The sequence below is a fragment of the Prinia subflava genome, chromosome 1 (genome assembly GCF_021018805.1).
Source record: "Prinia subflava isolate CZ2003 ecotype Zambia chromosome 1, Cam_Psub_1.2, whole genome shotgun sequence".
Lineage (NCBI taxonomy): Eukaryota > Metazoa > Chordata > Aves > Passeriformes > Cisticolidae > Prinia > Prinia subflava.
The window spans coordinates 6,769,678-6,790,895 of NC_086247.1; the positions used below are offsets into that span (position 1 = coordinate 6,769,678).

General features: G+C 38.9%; 1 protein-coding gene across 1 annotated transcript in view; it reads right to left on the reverse strand.

Annotated features, from left to right (window-relative positions):
* The window catches only part of KHDRBS3 (KH RNA binding domain containing, signal transduction associated 3), an 87,452-nt gene that overhangs the window by 55,735 nt on the left and 10,499 nt on the right, over window positions 1–21,218 (reverse strand). The window contains exon 2 of the mRNA XM_063408704.1: window positions 5,018–5,136. Coding sequence (XP_063264774.1) covers window positions 5,018–5,136 — 119 coding nt within the window. The remainder of the gene's footprint in view (window positions 1–5,017; window positions 5,137–21,218) is intronic.

Sequence of the window (21,218 nt, forward strand, 5' to 3'; positions counted from 1 at the left end):
GGGATAACACCTTCCTGCCTCACAAGTACACAACACAGCTCTAAAACACCTTTTACACGTGATGGCTCCTCACAGCAGGGTGGGGACAGATCCATACAGTCCCTCCACCAACAAAACTACATCAGGACCTTCCTTGAGTGGCCAGCTCACCTTTTATGCCTTTAAGTCTGTGCAAGCTTGATGATTATTTCAAGCATGAAACAAAACAAATGCAGGTTTAAGGGTCACATTTTCACACACGACTCAGAGTCAGTTGAGGTATTCAGCTGATCAAACAGCAAGTCACCCTAACCTCAGTGTCCTAAGCTGACAAGATGTCATTCCACTACCTGCAGTTTAGACATCCAGCACCCACATGAACTCCTATCTACAGGTAACTTGATGTAGAAATCTCTTCTACCTCAAGGAGCTGGCCCTTTTCCTATAAGGTTGCATAAAAGCCCAACCTCTCTAATCCTTACTTGTAGTAGATGTGTCCCAGTTACAACAGGATTGCAGACAGCATTACCAAAGCTTATTCAAGCTTCACCTAAATACCTCAGATTAATTTCTGTATCACAGCACTTAAGGTCTCTAGAAGGCATCTGCAGAGCTGAACCAAACCAAAAAACTCTTAAGATGCTGCACAATCATATTTTGAAAATATGTGACTAGGCCTGTTATCTATAGAGGAGTTTCCACAATATTTCATCTTAATAGGTAAGACTACCTGTCACTATATAAAGACATTAAATCAAGGATTTTTCTACAGGAATCTGTTATTCCTTCCTAATAACAAAAGGAAATTTATTCAAATGCACAACCAGCCTCAAGGAGAAACTGAACATAACTTATGGAGCTAACCATCTTGAGTTATTTCATAGCACAGACAAAATTCAGGTTGTCTTGGTCATTCTATCACCTTCTATCAAGGTCCAGATCTGAAAAAAACCCCATTTAGACCAACTATCTGCAGCATGAGATTAAGCATGTTAACGAACACTGCCAAGGGTTGAGTAAGACAAAAGCTCCCAGTTAAAGTATATAACTGTAGAGTATCACAGAAAGAACCAAGAGCTCTTAGGCAGGAGGCCAGTTAAGCACATCACCAGGAACACTCAGCTATTTGTGCACTAAACAAAGACCAGAAATTCCATGGTTTTTCATGGTAAGCAAAGATGCTCAAAAAGGTGCAATAGGTACTTTTGAACGTGAGGTCTAGCAGATTCTTTTCCAACGGAAACCCAGCTGCTCTGCACTTTAGTTAAAAGTGTTGCTGCTGCACTTAACCTGTCACCTTCCAGGGCTGTCAGAGGCAATTGCACAGGACCCAGCCATGGGCTCATGAGAGTGTATCTGACAGGACAGGAATGTGAGCAAGCATTACCATGCCAGGCTGATCTCATCAGAGCCTGGACTGCCTGACCTGTGTTGAGGCTATTATGACTTATTCAAGCAGTCAGAATTACAGAGAAGTTTTAAAGAAGGAAAAGGCAATGTAACACACGTTTCAGGTCTAGCAAGCTGTCTTGCTTGGGGGCAGGGCACTGATGGGTTGTTTTGGTTCACAGCCCTCTTTTACAACAAAATATTAGGATAAGTTTAATCAAATACCAATATACAAACAGTAGAGGTATCTTTCTTTTTCCAGAGTCATCCCTGGCAAATATAAACAAAGGAATAGTTTCTGTTGGCAAAAATCATTTATATTTGTAGTTAGTTTCATTTTCATCTATTTAACCCCATTAAGGATTTAGGGTAAAATGCTCTAGGAAACTGCACACATAGACAGAGAACAGTAATGCAGAGGCATAGAGGATTTTCATGAAACACCATTTCAGCTTTTCACAAGGACCACTATATTTTTGGTAAGTTCCACAGAAGAAAATCAAAGAAAAGTATAGGATGGAAGAGACCCTAAAGATCTCCATAGTTCCAACCTCCTTGCTATGGGCAGGGACACCTTCCACTCGATCAGGTGGCTCAAAGACCCATCCAGCCTGGCCTTGAAAATTTCCAGGGATGGAGCATCCCCATGCCCCTTCTCTGGGCATCTATACCAGATGCCTCACTGCTCTTTTAATGAAGAATTTCTTCCTACTGTCTAATCTAAATCTCTCCTCTTTCAATTTAAAGTCATTCCTACTTGTCCAGTCACTCCATGCCCTGGTAAGAAGTCTCTCTCCAGCTCTCTTGTAAGCCCCCTTCAGGTAGTGGAAGATGCTGTAAAGGTCTCCCTGAAGCCTTCCCCAACTCTCTCATCCCATCTTCCTAGCAGAGGTGCTCCAGCCCCAGTCATCTTCATGATCTCCTCTAGATCATTCCCACATCCTAAGCTCTGGGGACCCCAGAGCTGATGCAGCAGTGCAGGTGGGGTCTCACCAGGGGAGAGCAGAGGGGCAGAATCCCCTCCCTCACCCATTACCCATAGGGCTTGGGATGCAGCCCAGGAGACCTTTGGTTTAAGGGTTGCCAGAGCACATTTTGGGATCATGGCGAGCTTCTCTTCCACCAGTACCCCAAGTCATTCTCCTCAGGGCTGCTCTTGATCCATTCTCTGCCCAGCATGTATTTGTGTCTGGGATTGCCCCAACCCACAGGGATCACCTTGCACTTGGCTCTGCTGAACTTCATGAGCTTTGCACAGCCCCACCTCTTCAATCTCTCAAGGTCCCTCTGGATGCCATCCTGTCCCTCCAGTGTGTGTCAACTGCATCACACAGCTGGGTGTCAGTGAACTTGCAGAGGATGCACTCAGTGTCACTGTCCATGTCACCAACAAAGATGTCAAATAGTGCGGGTCTCAATACCAGCCCCCAAGGAATGCCCCTCATCTTGGGTCACCATTTGGACCAATGGCTGAACCAATGACCACAACTCTGAGTGCAATCATCCACACAATTCCTTATCCCCCAAGTGGTTCATCCATCAAGACCATGTCTCTGAAGTTTAGACACAAGAGTGACACATGGGACAGTGTCAAATGCTTTGCACAAATCCACGTGGATGACATCACTTGCTTTTCCCTCTTATCTACCAGTCCTGTCCAAGGAGTTCACCAGTTTCGTCAGGCACAACTTGTCCTTAGTGAAACCACCTTGGCTGCCACCAGTCAGATAATATGGATAAATATCCAACACATGCACTCTACAGACATCTCAGGGGCACTAAGATGATTGGAACAACTCCGTATCTCCGTATGCCAGGAGAAGGTTCTTAGTTTGCCATGTTGAAGGTATGTCACTTCATACAATGTATCATAATTTATAAGACCTCAGAAATAAAACGACAAGCCTGGTTCTAATACCAAGTGATACCAAATTGCAGTGACTGGTTGTAGTTCAGGGCAGGTGCTTTTCAGAGATATTAAGAGTATCTATCATAATTTTGAACTGATACTCACCTCCCAGACTACTCCTATACAGTGAGAAATTTTAGTTCATTTTGACTCGACAGAATCTTTAATGAGCAACCTTTAACAAACATCCATCTATATGTAATAAGAGGAAATCTCTAAGACAACTTAATCCTCCAAATACAGTGGTAAAAATATTCTTATTAAGTATCTAGGATTTTATTCACTCTGTCAGAAGAGGAAATTATGTGAATAGAGATAACATCATTTCGCTTTCTGTGAGCAGTCCTAGTCCTAGCAGGAACTCCTATGACATGTCTGCTCTGCACAACTGTTTTATTTTGCACTCCTGGATCTGCCTGGACCTAAGTTCAGGCTTCTTTCCATAGCACACACCAGGTTTTATTCCAGTTCAGTGTCTCTATAGGTCAGAAGTACTGATCAAACAGCAGAGCATCTCTTGCCATTCAAAATATGGCAAGGGCTTTCCTACTAGCTATCCTGAATAATTTCAGTGTTTAATCCTATAAAGAAAGTTCACACTAGATAAGGAAGCAGAAGTATCTTTCAGAAGGCAACATTTCCCCTTTTAAGAGCCAGATTGCCTTTCTTGCCCCTGAGCTCAAGTATCTACATCTCAACATTTAGAAGAAAAACATTCTGTTTGCAAACACTGACTGTGGAGCCAGGGGTTCCCTGTATTTTACCTTCCAATCTTTCTGTATGCTTGTATATAGCTCTATTTAGTCATAAAGACGACTTAAGTCAGAGTTCCAAAGAGGTTCCCACATGATGTGCAGCCTTGCACTCACTCAAGGAATATTTCATGAAACTTTGAAAAGCAGCAAAAAAGTCCTGCAAGTTACCCTGCACAGGCCTGTGAGAAAAAAAATATACTGTGCAGAAAAAAAACCCAATTATAAACAGTTTTCCTAAACAGAAGGAGGAAGGAATGGTGATATTTTTCCTCCATGAACAGAAAGCCTTGAAATTTCCAGCAGGAAGAAAAAGCCACTGCAAACAAATTAAAAAAAAATGCTAATCTGATTGTCATAACATTAACCTTAAAATTTTAAGCAGCACCAAAATAATAAAGTTCCACAGCCTACTAAATGTTGCATAAATGCTTCCAGGCAGCAATATTTTAGTGCAGGATAATACTTGGCAGTAAAGTAGTGTTAAGAATTCATGGTGGGCAAAGATATTAATGAAACAGTCCCTACCCCTGCAGAACAGACTGCATAATTTAGCAGTCAAGCTATAATTCATTCAAGAATAACAATGGCTGAAATTTAAGAGGATGAGAAGAAAATGTACACAATTAGTTCCTTAATGGTACATTTTAAGCGGCACTTCCAGCTACAATAAGAAAGCTTCAAAACCTGGCATCAGATTCAATTTCAAAATTCAACTTCAATATTCTGAAGAGGAGGATCCTGTTATCCCAAAAATATGTTTCAATTTTTTGCTCTCAACATACTACTTTGTGTGAATAGTACCACTTCTCTGCACATTTATTCCAACAAGAATCACTTCTACCTTACAGCTCCTACAGCACAGATTGCAAAACAGTAACAGTAGTGAATAGCAATAGTTTTAAATACTACATTAAAAATAGTTAATATACTAATGAAATATCTTTTTTAAGAACTTAAATTTATCAAATATGAAAATCTGGCTTACCTTAGGGAATTGTTTTACTGGAATCAGAACTTTTTGTCCCAACTTCATATTCTTATTGATGACTACATCAATATACTTTTCTTCTTCCTTCCCTTCCCCTTTTTGGAATTTTTCAATTTCTGTGAACAAAAAAAAAAGTTATTTTTTCAGTTTAATGCAACTATCTAAAAACTGAGAATCTTCAAATTAAGTATAAATGAATTTCAGAGCTAATCATGCATGGCATAAAAATATCATATTGTGTAATTAATGCACCTAAATGGTTTTACAAGGCAAATAGGGTAAAGCATGTCTCCCTTTTTTTATATTCATGTTTATATCAACATCCTGAATTAGCACTGTAAACACTGTACTCACTTAACACTTAGGATACATTTTTTAAATGGCTCAAGTAGTGAAAACTACTCCTATATACCTTTGAGCATGTTTAAATTAAAAAACATAACAGTTTAATATTCAACAATTTTATTCCTCTTCTATAAATTAAGCATGCAGTTGTAATGGTGGCTTTCTACAGTGCACGTAAGAAAAATGTCAGGTTAATCTTTTGGAATTTCAGGAATGTAACTGAGGCACATAGATCATATCCAAAAATCTGAGATTAGCATTATACCAACAATGACATTATTAGGAATGAGGTTTAGAAGTTCAGACCCTGGCTTACATGACTCTATTCATTCCAGAGATAAACACAAAACTGACTCTTGATTATACTTTTCTCCCAATATTGACTCTCCCGTGTGCTAATGAAAAACTGCAGATTTCATTTCATTAGAGAAGATTCATGAGGACCATACACAGGGAGACAAAGTGAAGCACTTCTTGAGGTATTTGCATAGGGGGGCTGCAGCATTAAAGTTGTTAGCACGCACCAAAATCCAACCCATTTCAGAAGTGCCACAGAAGATCTCCTGTGGGAATTTAGCACTTGGCCTCCACAAGTACCTCCGTGTATCTTGTTAATTTGTCACAACAAGGAACACCCTTCTACTCTACTCGACCACTAGAAATTAGGAACATTCATCAAGACCTTGCAGTTTCTTTAATGGGAATGTGATTTTATGCCAAGAAGAGACTGTAATAAAAACTTGAACGCAAAGAAACCAATCAAAAATATTGGAGAAATCAGCCTTTAGTATACTTTCAAAGACAATCTAGTTTGAAATTAGGTCCAGCATAAAAACAGAATAAACCAACAAATTTCTAACTATGGAAAAAAAATCCACACATTATTAGACGATTTTTAATTGAACACCAGTCCATTTCCATTTACCACTACAGAAATTAAAATGTCAAAGTCTTTCTTAATAACTGAAACTTACCTTCCATGCAAGTTTCACTAAAACAAAACAAGAAATAAACAATGTATTCAATACTGTTCAGTGGCTGAAAACTAAGAAAGTCAAACCAGCCTCAGACTACCTGAAGGCTTCTTGAAGGAAAAGAATTCCACAACTGTACTTTCAAAACTTCTTGTCAAGTCCCTATGAAGCTTTTGATTCCTATGGATTGTAGCAATGTAAAAATTCTGGAGGAGCTCTGTCAAAGCAACCTTGCTCCAGCATGTCCTTTGTTTCATCATGCTCAGTAAAGAAAAGCCTCCGGCACCATTATTCCACCAACTAACAACAACTGAAGAACATTTCAATAGTTGAAATTCCAGTAAAAATGGAAATTTCAAAATGCCACATTACAGACTAGGGAATTATGGGCAATTAAACAGATGTAAAGTTAGATCAGTTTAATTTGGAACTCATTTCCGGGTGAAATTAAGACTAAAATTTAACAGGGTGTGACTTCCCCACTCAGAAATCAGGTGACTGGTATCTTTCAGAAGTCAAAGTTTTCCAAATGTCACATTCAGGTGTAAAAGCATAATACTATCATAGCATTCAAATACAGATATACATCTAACCCCCCTCTTTTCTCATGTAACAAGGGCAGTAGTGACAAAGCTCTTTGATTTTTCTTGAAAAACCTGATTAGGTACTTAGAGGATTTTGTTTTACATGTAAAAACACAACACTAGTTTTTAAGGGTGCTGGTATTAGTTGGTATTATTATTTAGTTGGTATTATAATATTAGTATAAACACTCAAAGCTTAAAACTGATCAGAAATCTGCTGTTCTTTAGCAATATTTTACACCATGAAATGCTGATTATTAGAATTGTAATAAAAATGCATCCATTTGTTATGGCTGAAGCAAATGAAGTTGCAACAAAATTTGATATGATGTGATTTAGTATTGATTTTAAATGTTAGGACTAAAATTAGGTCAAAGTCAGAAAAGCAGAGTTCAACTCCATTCAATATTAAATTCAATTAATGCATTTTGCTGGGTTTTTTTGTGACAGAGCAGTTCACAAAGACTCCCAGGTAGTTCAATTGATCCCAGCCTGCTACAAGACCTTTACGAGTTCTCAGTCACTGTAATTACTGTTACAGTAAAGGACTTTTTCCTGAACAATCTAAACCTACAAAATAAAAGTACCTTCAACATCAAAGCCCATCAAGTTTTTATGAACTGGTAAAGCTAAAAATTTGTTTTCTCTTGTTGAGTTATATGTTGTTATCCCCAAATGCACTGCATGGCATACACTGCAATCCCCATTTCATCTGAAAGTGGAACCACAATTTATGAATCAACAGTGGTTTAAGGAACTTCCTAGAAATTGCCAAGAAATATTACACCTGGAAATGAGTTGTTTCAGACACCTCAAATGTACTTAAAATGCACTTGAAGAGTTAAGCACAGAGTTCTACCTCAGTAAGATTCCTCAGCTGAGCTACATAAATTCCTTAAGAGATCAATATATTCCTAATTGTATTTCCTAAATACTTTAGCTTCGAAAATTTATTTGAATTAGTTATTTGAAGGACTTGGTTGCAGCAATGTGATTAATGCTAAATATGCTCATAATATGGGACTACTTTGAGCTAATAAAAACCATGAAAAGACCATTCTCTTCTTGCTCTAATAGATACTGAACTTCAAGCTGCTAAAGTAATTATTAAAAGAAACAAATTATTTACTCCAAAAATCAGTTTTCCTACCCCAAGTATCTACACCCTTTAATGAACACTTTAAGCAAAACCCCTTTATTCTTTTACTTGTACTGTTTAAACAGCTTTCTTTTTGCTTGAAGAAGCTACTGAAACCCTTTAATAGGCTGCAAATCAGCTCTCATCAAAATGGATCACAATCTTCTCCATTTGTTTTAAAGACAAATTACTGAGAAACAGCCACAGCCCATTGCCAAAGCAGTAAAAAGGAAGATTAAGTAATTTTTTCCTGTTATAGTCTAATGTTACTCAAACTTATTTAAGACTTTCTGCCTCTTCATCACTACTGTAAAAGACTTTAGTTTTGTATTAACCAAGTCCAGTCTTTTTATTTCTTTGAACTTGAAATCTAAGATAAACAGGAAATACAGCTAAGCATTAGAACTTTATCTATATCTGCACAGTTCTTGCAATATCATTCACATCCACCAAGCTTTAGATAATTAGGGAAAAAACATGCCAGATCACACAGGAAATCCAATCAGATTTTCAAGGTCAAATGGGTAGGAAGATTTGCCTTTTCCTAATCCTTAGATTACATTCTGCACTGCTTAGCTATATGAAGCAATGTCATTTCCTAGATCACAAACAGTAAATAAACATGTGATTAAAGCTTCCCATAATACCAGAGATTAAAATCTCTTGTTCTCAGACCAAGGATGCAGCTAATGCAACAGGAATTTAACTGCATGCAGTAATAACTGCATAGATTTTTTTCTTTACATTTAATCATAGCAGAGATCTAAGTAACGATTAGTCCTCAGTTAATTCACCAAATAACAGCGGTAGATACATCAGATAATGTAGAATTGTTTCATATTATTCTTCAGTTAGAATTAATCTTCCTGGGGTACAACTACAATCCAGGATTCCAGCGCCCTTGGCTAAGCCAATATAAATACTTGTGTTTAATGATGAGCAAAGTGATGCCCTAGTTGTCTGTAGTAAATCAATCTAATAAATATAAGATCGAATGTCAACCTCAAAGTAAACAGAAATGTTTACTGCATTTGTCCTTAAGGCAATATTTCCTTTACACGAGATCAGGAGAAACAGAAACAAGGTCAATTTATCTACATATCCTTAAGAAAGTTTCTACTACATTTCCTGAGATTCAAATGTCTTACCAAACATCCCACTATATCCAAATAATTTTGTACTGACTTTTTCCTACCTTGGATGGAAGAACAAGTGAAAAATGCAAGGTTCATTCAAGGATATCCACATGATTATGGCTTAAGAGAACAGGGCATTGATGGAAGAGTACTGCAATTGCACTAGAAGTAGTTTCCACATTTGTTTTGAAAGTGAAAATATTCTAAGAATTACATTATCCTTTTAAAATAATCCTAAATCAAGTGGGTTTAAAAATTACTAACATTATACAATAGAAGCAATAAATTCTGCTTTATTTGGGTGATTTTATTGCCTTGTAACTAAGAAAAGGAAACATCAAAATTTAGACTGACTCAATCAAGCATGTTATACAACTACTGACGTATAGCCCAATAGCAATAATATTTCTCAGTGAATTCTCAAATCTTCACAGTTGACTTAGAAAAATCACACCCTCCTAGATTCAGAAAGCTCTTAGGTCTAAGTGAAGGCTAAATATCTTTACATACTTCCCCTTTTAGTTCTTGAAAACTCACTGGTTTTGACCATTGCTGGAGACAGAACACTGAGCTGGATGGCCATCTCCTCCAGCAGCATGATTCCTTTTGGTTTCACATCAGAAATAAATCAAAATGATGGTACCACAAAAAACAGACCTTGATTTATTAGTTGGCGTTTTATGAAGACCCCCTTTAAGGAATACATTCAAGCTTTGACAATGTTCAAAACCTGACAATATCAGCATTCCAAGCTGTTCATTTGGAAATTTTCACTGAGGCAAACCCCATAATTTATCTCACAAGACACATTTTAATATACTTATTCTTAAAAAAATATTATAGCTTTTCCAATGAAGCCAAGTCATAGAAAGTCTGCTGTGCCAGATGCTGACTAATTGCCCATGGTCCTTCCAGGAGTTCTGTAAAGCCAGAGTACAGTAACACAACATGGTGAACCCAATTACAATCCTAAATTTGATTAAATTGATGAGAGCTTAATCCTATTATTGTTGTAGTAAAATGGTCTTGATTGTACTTCAGATTATACATCTTTTACCCTGGACTGCTTTATTCCCTGTCCTACTAGGGGATGATTAAAAGTTCTCTGAATCAGCACCTCTCCAACAAGTATTTCTGATCTTTTGAGCTGAAAACAGTACTGCACAGCATGAACTTGAACTACAATCACCACACCAAGGCTTTAATACATTTCAAAAGGCTTGCTAAATTAAACCCCACAGATTTCCTTACAACAGCCTCTCAGAGACCTACTACTCACTCCCCGTCCTCTTGATCTGCATGAAGCTGGACAACCTTCCCAATTTTTGCACTAAACAGAAGAGGCAACCTTAGCCTCCTACTTTTGAGTATCTTAAGACATGTCTAGCATAGTCTAGTTTGCTTCAATGCAGTTCCTCCATGTAGACATTCACAAAAAATTGCAGAATTTCCCAATTTCAACTGTATATACAGCATCCCAATCCCCCAGAAAAACATACAATGAAATTCAGCAACTAAACATTTTCCGATATGAGTAAATGCTTCAACGAATATCCCTTTTTCCACTCTCTAAGATATTTCCAAAGTAAATACTAATTAGTGTATCTTCAATAAAAAAAGAGAAAATTAGCTAAAGTAATCAAGCAAAAAAAATAGCCTCAAAATACTTAAAATAAAGAAACTAAATATATGTGAAATGGCAACATTTAGACTCATTCTGAATGGGTCTAAAATACAAATAAAAAATGCAACAGAATTTTCCATTTTTAATGCCGTTGCTCTATTACTGCACCCATCCCCATTCCTTTAAGAGCCTCAGAAAACTTCAGCTATTCTACTCAGCCAACATTTTAATCCTCTAAAAAGTATTTTTAAAAAGTGCAAGTTTTGCATCCATAATAGGTCCTAATTCTGAACTGGAATAGAAAGTAGTACATTAAGAGCATGAATAGTGCATAAAAATCCACACTAATTTGTTTCAACTAATGTGCATTATTACAATAGTTGAATTCTGAATAACTGTCTTTCATATGCCACCTTAATTTTGTAAAAGCAACTGACAATGAATCTAATTTCAATTTACAATAAAATAAGCAGTTCATGCTAGAATGATGTCTACAGCATTCAGAATCCTCAAATTAATAATATCCCTGTTGAAGGACTCAAACCAATCTTTATTTAAATTGTATTCACAAGCATTGTAAATTCTATTTTACAGTCTAAGTACTACTATCTGCACTGATCTGAAATTACATTTCAGTCACCAATATGACAAATATTTTGAATGGGCTTTTTTATTTAAGCAATTCAAAACTAATTGAACGCCTATTACCTTCACATCAAAAATGACTCCACTAAAATCTGTTTAGACTGATTAATATTAGCAGTAAGGTAGGAAGTACCACAGTAGGAACTGTCAAAATCACATATAAGGTATTAATAGATGTTTAATCAGTCTTGCTCAGGAAGAAAACAAGATGTAGACATAAACTTCAGTCCCATATCCTCAACCTACTCCACTGAAAGTTATTCATCTCATTGTGAAGGTAGCTTCTAACAAAATGCTAAAATCAGCTGTATGATTTACCTACTGTACATTTACCTACAGCGGATCTTCCTTTAAGCATGAATATTTTTAAATTGGCAAGGTCATGCATCCACTAACTACAAAAACTCGACTCATCTGTTCTGTAACTTAAGACTAAAATCCAAATTACAGAGCATCTTAGGCTATTTGGTGCATAGGATTCAGGCAAAATGAAGTTAATATTATGTTTCAAGAGTCCTTACAAGCAGCTGTTTCACCTTTTTCATTTGCATGTATGAACACAGCCAGGTAGCTCTTACACAAGATCTCACTTGACATTTTGGTGAGACATCAAGAAAGGTCTATAATCTTTCCTCCTTATAGCACTGCAGAGTACTACAAATGTTCTGTGACTCCTTTGACAACTTTCACAAGAAAATGCATGTCAGATCTCAACTGAAAAATGGATGCAACCTGCAGCTCTCAATATGCAAATATCCCATTTTAAACTATGGCCAAGGTGAAGGAGTAGCCAAAGCACATCCATTTGTTGACCCTTAAAACAGACAGACCTGAGCACTATTAAGACCACACTTTAAGGCACTGGCAGAGACTGCAGTCTAAAAATCTGCCAGCAAATTCAAACAAACCGTATTTAATAGTAGAAGATGGCTATGCTAACAAAACACATCACTGTGTTTTGTATAATTGATAGTTACACAAATAACTGCACAGTTGTTTACTTAGCATTATGCAAGATTTATGTAGCCATCAGTAAGACAAAGTAGAGTTATCTTCTACTTCTCTAAAAATCATTTTTAGGCAACTAGAGCTTTGCCAGGAGCGTCCATCCCAATAACAGAAGGCAGAGGTAGAGCCTCACACTCTGGCAATCCTTAACTCAGTAAGGTGTCATATCCCACTGATAAATACCAGTAAAACACAACCCACACCTTCTGTAAGTCACAATTTACTGGAAATCCTCACTAAAGCAGAAAACATTTCAGGAAACACTGACAAATTCTGAGGGAGCTGGCTGATGTCATCAACAGGCCACTGTTTTTGTAAAGTCATGGTCCTACAGGAATGTCACTGGTGACTGAGGCAAAGCAAGTATCAGTCCTATCTTCAAGAGCAGGGAGGAGGATCTGGGACACCACAGCATGGTAAAACTTGCCTTGATCTCTTGGAAGGTAATGTAGTAAACAGCTCTTGAAAGCCTTTTCCAAGCACAGAACGAGAAGATGAGAGCAGTTTGCATAAATTTATGGCAGGGAAATCACACGTACTAAAGAGTGCCATGAACAATATGAGATGAAACAAGAGCTGATGTGTCCACCCCACGTGTAGTAGGGCTTTTGATAAGCCTCCCACACCCCATCCTCATGTGGACTGATGGAGGCACAGGACAGACACATGGACCATGAGGCGGACTGAAAACTGACCTGCCTGGCTCAAATGACACTGCCAGGGACACCACAACCAGGCCACCCAGGTGCCAGGCATCAGTGGTGAGCTCTGAGGGTCAGTGATATTTAACATCTTCATCAATGATAGCACAGAGCACAGTTTCAGCACCTTTATACATAACAGAAAACTGTGAGTGATTCAAACACCAGAGGCTTGTGATGACACTCAGAAGTGCTTTGAAGAGGTGAAGGAATGGGCTGACAGCAGTCCTGTGCAGTTCAAAGGGAAGTGCAAAGTCCTGTGCCTGTGGAGGAATAACCCCATGCAAGAGAATGGCCTGGAAACCAAACAGCCAGAAAGCAGCTTTGCAAAAGAGGACCTGAAGCTCAAAGAAGCTGAACACCAGACAGGAAGGTGCACTTGCAAAGGCCACCGGCACCTGGGCTGCACCAGAACAGCACTGCCAGCACTTTGGAAGTGGTGATCCCTCCTCTCATGCAAGTTTTAGCAAGCATCTTGATTTCTGCTGTTTTATGGAAAAATTCTGAAGTTATTTTTTGAAGGAAAGATTTGTTCCATCTTTGGTACTTTTAAAAAAATACTACGCCTAATAAACTCTTCCCCCAGCCCAAGATTTTTTTCTCTTGAAATACTGGAACATAGAAAGCCATGACTTCTTACCTGAAAACATGGTAGAAATTAATGCAATTCATTCATCATAAGAATGCTACAACAGTCCAGAGAAACTGCTGTGGACAGACCCAGAGTACAGCAGTCCATTGTTTTCCCTCTCCATTGTGCGTGGCTGAATATACACAAACAGAGCATGCAGCTCTTCCCACTCCTTCCCAGAACGCCACATGGTCCAAAATGCATTTTCTGTCCAATAAAACCTTGTCACTGTCCATATTTCACAGAGAGTCAGGGAAAGGAACAGAGATAAAGCTATTGCAAGTATCTATATTGTGCTTTTAAATTCTTATATTTAATTCAGTGAAATTCAGAGTTAGCACCAGGCACTGCTATGACTTAAACTCACATCCAATGATCCTACATAAGCTCTACCAGCAAGTATAACCTCAATCTTACTACAGAACTGATAAAATCTATATATTCTGTGACATTGCAGTGATCAAGTGAAATCAAAGTGAATGCCATCACTGCTTAGAGCCTCAACAAGATGAGCCATAGAAAACCGTATATGCTGGAGTAACCTTCATGTTTAATCTCTTACTTCAACCCGTGTTAGCAATTTTCTCATCTTGCTGATTTTTAAGACAAACTTCCTGGTCCTTTGATGTAAATTTCTCAGAATCCTGAGACTGCCATGTCTAAAACTTTGTTTACTAAAGCATGAACTATTGATGTTCAAGTAAGCTGTGAGAAAGTAATCTTGTATAGAGAGAACAAAAAACCATAAAAACAGGTGGATGTCAGGGGTCATAAAATAGATGAGTTGTATATTACTCTCAAAAACATTGCAATTTTTAAAAATGCTTTCATAATATTTATGAGAAAGGTAACAACCCAAAGCATCCTAAAGCATTTGTGCATTCTGATGCACAGATGTAGGGAAACAAACCTATGGACATTAGTTGGCACATGTAAAAGAAAAGGGTCTAATTCTAACACACCATCTTGGATTAGCTTAACACAACCCTAGATCCTCTAACCTCAAAACCAGGTTGGATGGGCTTTGAGCAAGCTGGTGCTGTGGATGGTGTCCCTGCCTATGGCAGGGGGGATTGGACCTAAATGACCTTTAAGGTCCTTCCAACCCAAACCACTTCATGATTCCTTCAGAAGGCCATCACTTCCACTGCCAGCAGACAAAAAAAGCAAAGCCTCACTTTTGACAAAATTATTTAGGCAGTACTTCTATTTTTTTGTCACCCATTACAGTCCTGGGCTGCAGTAATGTAACTTGGCAGGAAAGTCAGCTTGCACATCTACTGTCCTATGGGAAAGTACAGCTTAAAGAAATTTGTGTGGTAATTTTATGTATGAGTTTCAACATAAATTGGATGTTAAAAACTTCTAGCATCCAAATTAAAAATTAACTAGCAGAGGGATAACATTAATTACAATCCCTTCCACATGCTCAGTAGCAGGCAAATCCAAATTATTTTCTGTGTATGAAGACACATATGACAGAATTAATGCATATTGCTACCACATTCAATTTTTCTTCCGAGTATTATACTATTAAACTTATTCTCATGAAATTAGTTGAACCACTTCACAGAATTGTAGACCAAGATCAGACTCCCCTAGAAGTGTTTTAAAACTTGGAAGTCCATCTTATGGACTCAAGCCAGCTGCAAATCATAAGGGAAGGACCAAACATTTTTCAACAGACCAGTTTCTGCAGGAAAGCAGCCACATCTACAGTTGCAATGAATCTCTGCCTCTGTAGGACCATGTGCCTGTCCCTGAGGAAGGTAATCTTCCAACTGTCATGGCATCTATGAAGAAGGGTTTTTTTTCATAAAGTAGTATTTCTAGCATTCATCTAAAAGAACATGATTCATCTTTCTAAATTTCAGAAGAAAATGAAACCGACCACATTTTATACCTGCATAAATATCTGAATTATCTACCAACTTACACCGGTAAGCTTTTGCTGAAACACATCTTACAAACCTAAAATATGCTATAGTTTTAGTATTATTTATGGTATAGGTTTACTTGCCATAAGAAACAGCTCTGACTCAAAATCTTCCTGTAAAGAAAGTATCTTCATGTTTACCTCAAATGGAACTAAGTAGTTCCTTCTGAGTAAGCTGTATTTAGGGTTAGTAATTTTGTTTACAAAAACCATCTTTCTTCAGTAAAATGTATTTTTAAAGGTACAAGTTTCTTTCCAACAGACATGGTTATGGTATAGCTGTAAGAATCAGTTGCATGTTCTGTGCAACTACTCTGCAATTCAGATACTGCAAATTCTTTTCTCTTACTAATTTGTTTTGAAGACCGTTTAAAATCAAATGCTTATATAGAAATCTAAAATGTGATGCCTGAGTTTAACTGCAACCCAATTATGGCATGTAGTTAATTGATAAATTAACTTTAGACATGTTACTGTTTAGTTTTAATCCAGCTAATTTCAAAATGCCAACTTTAACCGAACACAGCTTTTTCCCAGTGATGAGTATGTGTATTCTTTGGGGAGTAATTCCTATATTCAATAGTTTAAACAGCAGATTTCAGTACATCTCCACAAATTATACACTGAAAACCAACTACTACAAAGTGTCACAAGCACAAGACAGCTGACACCTTTAAGTGCAGTGGAACAATTCACAGCCAGGGAAGTTCACCTACATTCAAGGTGAGACAGCAAAAACAAAACTGGTCATATTTTTAACAGTAGTGCTGGGAACCTGCACAAGCTGCTTCTAACCAGACACCTGCCCTGCCTGTCCCCCACCTGCCTTCACAGCCCCATATATTCAGGTTTCTGCTCTTTCATCACTTCTGCCTGCCAAGAAACAATAAGAAAAGTGCCAACGCAAACTACCTGAGGTGCCATTACTTCTTGATTCAGTGATGCTTAAATTGCTTTTATATGGGAAAGAAAATGTTGATGCTCCATTTTCCAAAAGTACAGAATGAAGTTATCTTCTAGATGTGGCAGAGGACAAAGGGAATGCATTTTAAGAAATACAGCTGCTTAAGAAATTTAGCATCTGTGTACCTAAAAGATGAAGGACAGCTGAGACAGCAATAAGCAGTTAACAGGGTAGATTTTTCTATTGCTTCTTGCTATTAGAGAGAAACAAAGCAAAAAACATGCATTTGGGAAGCAACTCAAACAGTTGCAATGGATACTTGTGCACCCACTAAAGTCTTCCTAGAGAAAGGGGTATGTGTGACTAAGTTTCAAATCACACTTCCCCTCTTGATTCATTAACCTAAGAGCAAGTCCAGGAATGACATGTCCAGTCACATAACAGAATAACTACCTAAAAAGGCTGCAATGTGTTATTTTGCAGACACCCAAGAAATAAAGGTGCTCCACTGAACTGAAAATCTGACTGTGCACGAATACATCTGCAAAGAACGTTTAACCACAGGGAATATAAGCTCTTTCTTGTGCCAACGAGAGAAACAAACTCCCAAATCCCTCTACCAAATCTGCCGTGTGGGTTTAAAGACTCAATCAGCAGCATGTCACAGAGCCAGACAACACCAGAAATGCCACAATGAATTTTCATTGTTCATAAATGGAACTACATTCCCAGAGCAGCTCTTTTTGTGGGATCCCTTTCTAAAGCAAGACACAACTAACTTAATAAGTTACTATTCATACTTGCTATAACTGTAACTTTAAAAAATAGGAACATAACACGAAATTATCAGAAAGAGCTGGGAATGAAGAAAAGCTTTTTTCACTAAATTCACATAGCTTTTACTTTACCCTTGCATAATAACTATCTCTTGGCAGTACCCCTTGAAAAGAAGCACGAGATAAACTATACAGGTGGCCAGGAGTATCCATTCTGTTTAATCTATTTTTCTGAAGGGGCCATCTGCTCTTATTTCTTCATTTTGAGGCTTAGCTTAAAATTGCATTCACTATTCTGTTGGGATTTCAATTAGGTACATGTAAAATTTCTCCCATGTCAGGATGGCTGTCTTGAGGATGAAATATTGTAAGGGGAAAAGGTGTTATTACAAAAAGTTGATTGACTATAATTGATATCGCTCAAACAGCTAATTAGTCATCAACAAAATGAAAGAAAAATAATGCTAACATTTGTTTTATTACAGCACAGCTTGACAGCCATTACTAACAGCATGCACAGCCATGTTTAAGGTACCAAACCTAAATAAAGAAACTATATTTGCTTTCTGCATTCCCTCCACTCAGCTCTTTTCTGATGATTCTGCAGAAAAGCTTCAAATCTCAGCACTGATAACAGCAATGAAACCTTCCCAAATGAGGAGCCAAAAAATACCTCATACAGATGCTGACAAGACACACCTATGTGATTAGCATCATTTGCACAGACTTAGAAATAATGAATAGTTAGTGCTAAAACACTTACAGACATGCAAGCTACAGGGTTGTGCTCAAACCAGTTACTATTCCAGTGCAATAACAAAGTTAAGCAAAATATTCTGAAAGAAATGTAAAGACTTAAACCTACAATTTCACCTTATACTTTATCCAAGTGGGAAAGAAAAGTACTTTTGATTCAATTATTTCCTATCCATTTCACTGCTTTCCCCAGAAAAATGACCACACAGGAGGCTATCCAGCACTTCAGCTATTGCCTAGAATAACTAAATAAATACTCAGCATCAGCCTCATGCAAGGCATCTTAGCAAGCAGCCTCCTAGCCCAGGCAGCCATTGGAAGCTTTGGTCACTGCTCTGAACACATGAACAGGAATAAGGGATTGGTGCCTTCAGGACCTACAATCTACTCAGAGACAGAAAATACATCATGTTAGCACAATGCTCAGCACACCACTGAAGTCTAACGAAACTATGATTTACCAGTTAAGAAAGCAAATCACATCCATTTTCCGCTGTCAGGGCATTAATCTAAAGGATAATTTGCTTAGAGTTCTTTATAGAGCTGATCCCACAGCCAGCTACTTGCCACTTACGTGATAACGAAATACACAACAGCATTTTTAATTAACCTTATACTGAACTACATGAACTATTATTTAGGGTTTCAAACAAGGCCTATTATTTCAGGTCCGCAAACTACATAAGTGCATCTATAAATCAATAATTTATAAATACCATTACGGTAGTTTCCCTGTACTCTCCATTTAATCAGCTGATAATTAAGGAATATTCTAAGAACTTGAAGTTCAAAAATCTGGGAAATCTTCTTTTAAAATTTTATTCAACACTTATCAAATCAGACTGACAGCAGTCTTAATAGTTCAAGCATACACGAAGAAAACACAGGCCAAAGCTACTTCAGGTCGTAGAAGGGTTTGGGGTGGAAGTGACCTTAAAGATCATCTAGTTCCATAACCCCTGCTATAGGCAGGGACATCTTCCCCCAGACCAGATTGCTCAGGGCTTCTCCATCCAACCTGACCTGGAACACTCCAAGGGATGGGGCTTCCATAGCTTCTCCTAGAAACCTGTGCCAGAGAATAATTTTTTCCTAATATATGATCCAAACTTCTCCTCTTTTAGTTTAAAACCATCCCCGTGTATGCTATGCGCCACCCTTGATATATGAAGTGAAGGGCAGAAGGAAGGGGTGGACATTTGGAGTGAGAGGAATAAGGAAGGGGAGGATGTTCCAAGTGGAGGCATTTGTCTCCCCGAGCCACAGCCAGGCATGATGGAATCCTGCCCTCGTGGAGATGGCTGAACACCTGCCTGCTCATGGGAAGTGATGAACTCTCAGGGTTGCTTTTCCCTGAGATTCTCCTCAGGGTTGCTGTTCCCCAAGGTAATAAGGTTTTTCATCTTCTCTTTGCCCTAAGTGTTTCACACCAGAGGTAGAGACGACAAGTTGAGTCCGCCAGTGCATGTTTCCGAAGTTGTTTATTCTTCTTTATCTTAGTTCTTCTCAGCTCTGCAAGACATCCCCAGCAGAGCAGAACATGTGGCGGACTGGGCGGATCAGAGAGCCCCACACCTTATGTACAGTACCCTTGACCCAACCACCATCCAAAATGTACTTTTTATTTACAAAATTGTACCAATGCCTACTGCCTATGCTAACATGTCGCTTCTACTCTAAACCAATCTCTAAAATCCAACTCAGCAAAAGATGGGGGACGAGAGCAAGAACAAGGAGCACAGGGGCCACTCCCCAGTTCCTCCATCTTGTCTCTTCAACCCCATATACTAAAAATCCTAGATTCTACATTTACATTCTATGATAAACTAAATACTACTTATTTTGAATTCTCTCAGCTTGTGATTCTTCATACAATGTGGGCATTCACTCCTGTGGCCAGGGATCAGAGGCAGTGTCCTCCTGGGCTCTGTGTGAGGCTGGCTGACCCCCTTGTACAGATCCCAGACTCCCCTGTCCGGTCTCCAAACCCTCCAGGGTGGCCAGAGGGATGTTCTAGACTCCGACAGTGAACAGATTCCTTGCTTTCATTCACTTGTGTGCATAGCTTGTACCTTGCTTATCAAAGCATCCTATCTTAACTCAGTTTTGTAGTTTTTACACTTCCGATTCCCTGCCCCATTCCCTCGCGGCGGAGGGAGCGAGCGGCTGCTGGGCTGAGCTGCGGGCTGGGCTTACACCTGCGCCTCAGGTGCGGAACGGACCAAACACGTCTGGCTGTGGGAGCTGCTGTGGCAGGCGAACACCGAGGGCACTCAGCGCCCGGTTCCGCTCTCCCGGGGATGACACCCGATCCCGCCTCTCCCGGGGGATCACGCCCGATCCCGGGAGCCCCGATCCCGCCTCTCCCGGGGGATCACGCCCGATCCCGGGAGCCCCGCAGGGCCGGGCCGCTGTCGCCCCCTCCTGGCAGCGCTTGGCGCGGGCGGCCCCGCTCGCGAAATAATTCCCGAAACGCTCTAAAGCTCTCCCAAACATGAAACACACAATGCCTTCTCTAATAACTAGTGCTCTAATCATAACAGAATTGCCAGGGAAAAATGCATTCAAAACCCGTTATGCATAAGCTACATCACCAGGAGTTTTGCATCACTATGTAAGATGCTATTTTAGACTCTTGGAGAAAAAACCCACTGTGGAAGGCTTCTGTTCTTTCCAAAGTGTGCCCATATTAATATTTCATAATCCCTGCCCAATAACCTCAAATTCACTGATTATATAAGGAAAAAGTCTTCAGAGGTCATTAATGCTCTGTCATGGTTTAGCTCCAGCTAGAAGCTGAGCCCCACAGAGGTGCTCCCACCCCCCTGGAAGATGGGGGAGAAAAATCACAAGGGTAAAATTAATAAATTTCTTGGGGCGAGATAGAGACAGTTTAATAGCTGGTAAAGCAAAATCCATGCACATAAGCAAAGCAAAACAATTCATCCACCACTTACCATGGCCAGCCAGGTGCTCAGCCATTCCCAGGACAGCAGGGCACCATCACACATAATGGTGATTTGGGAAAACAAACACTATC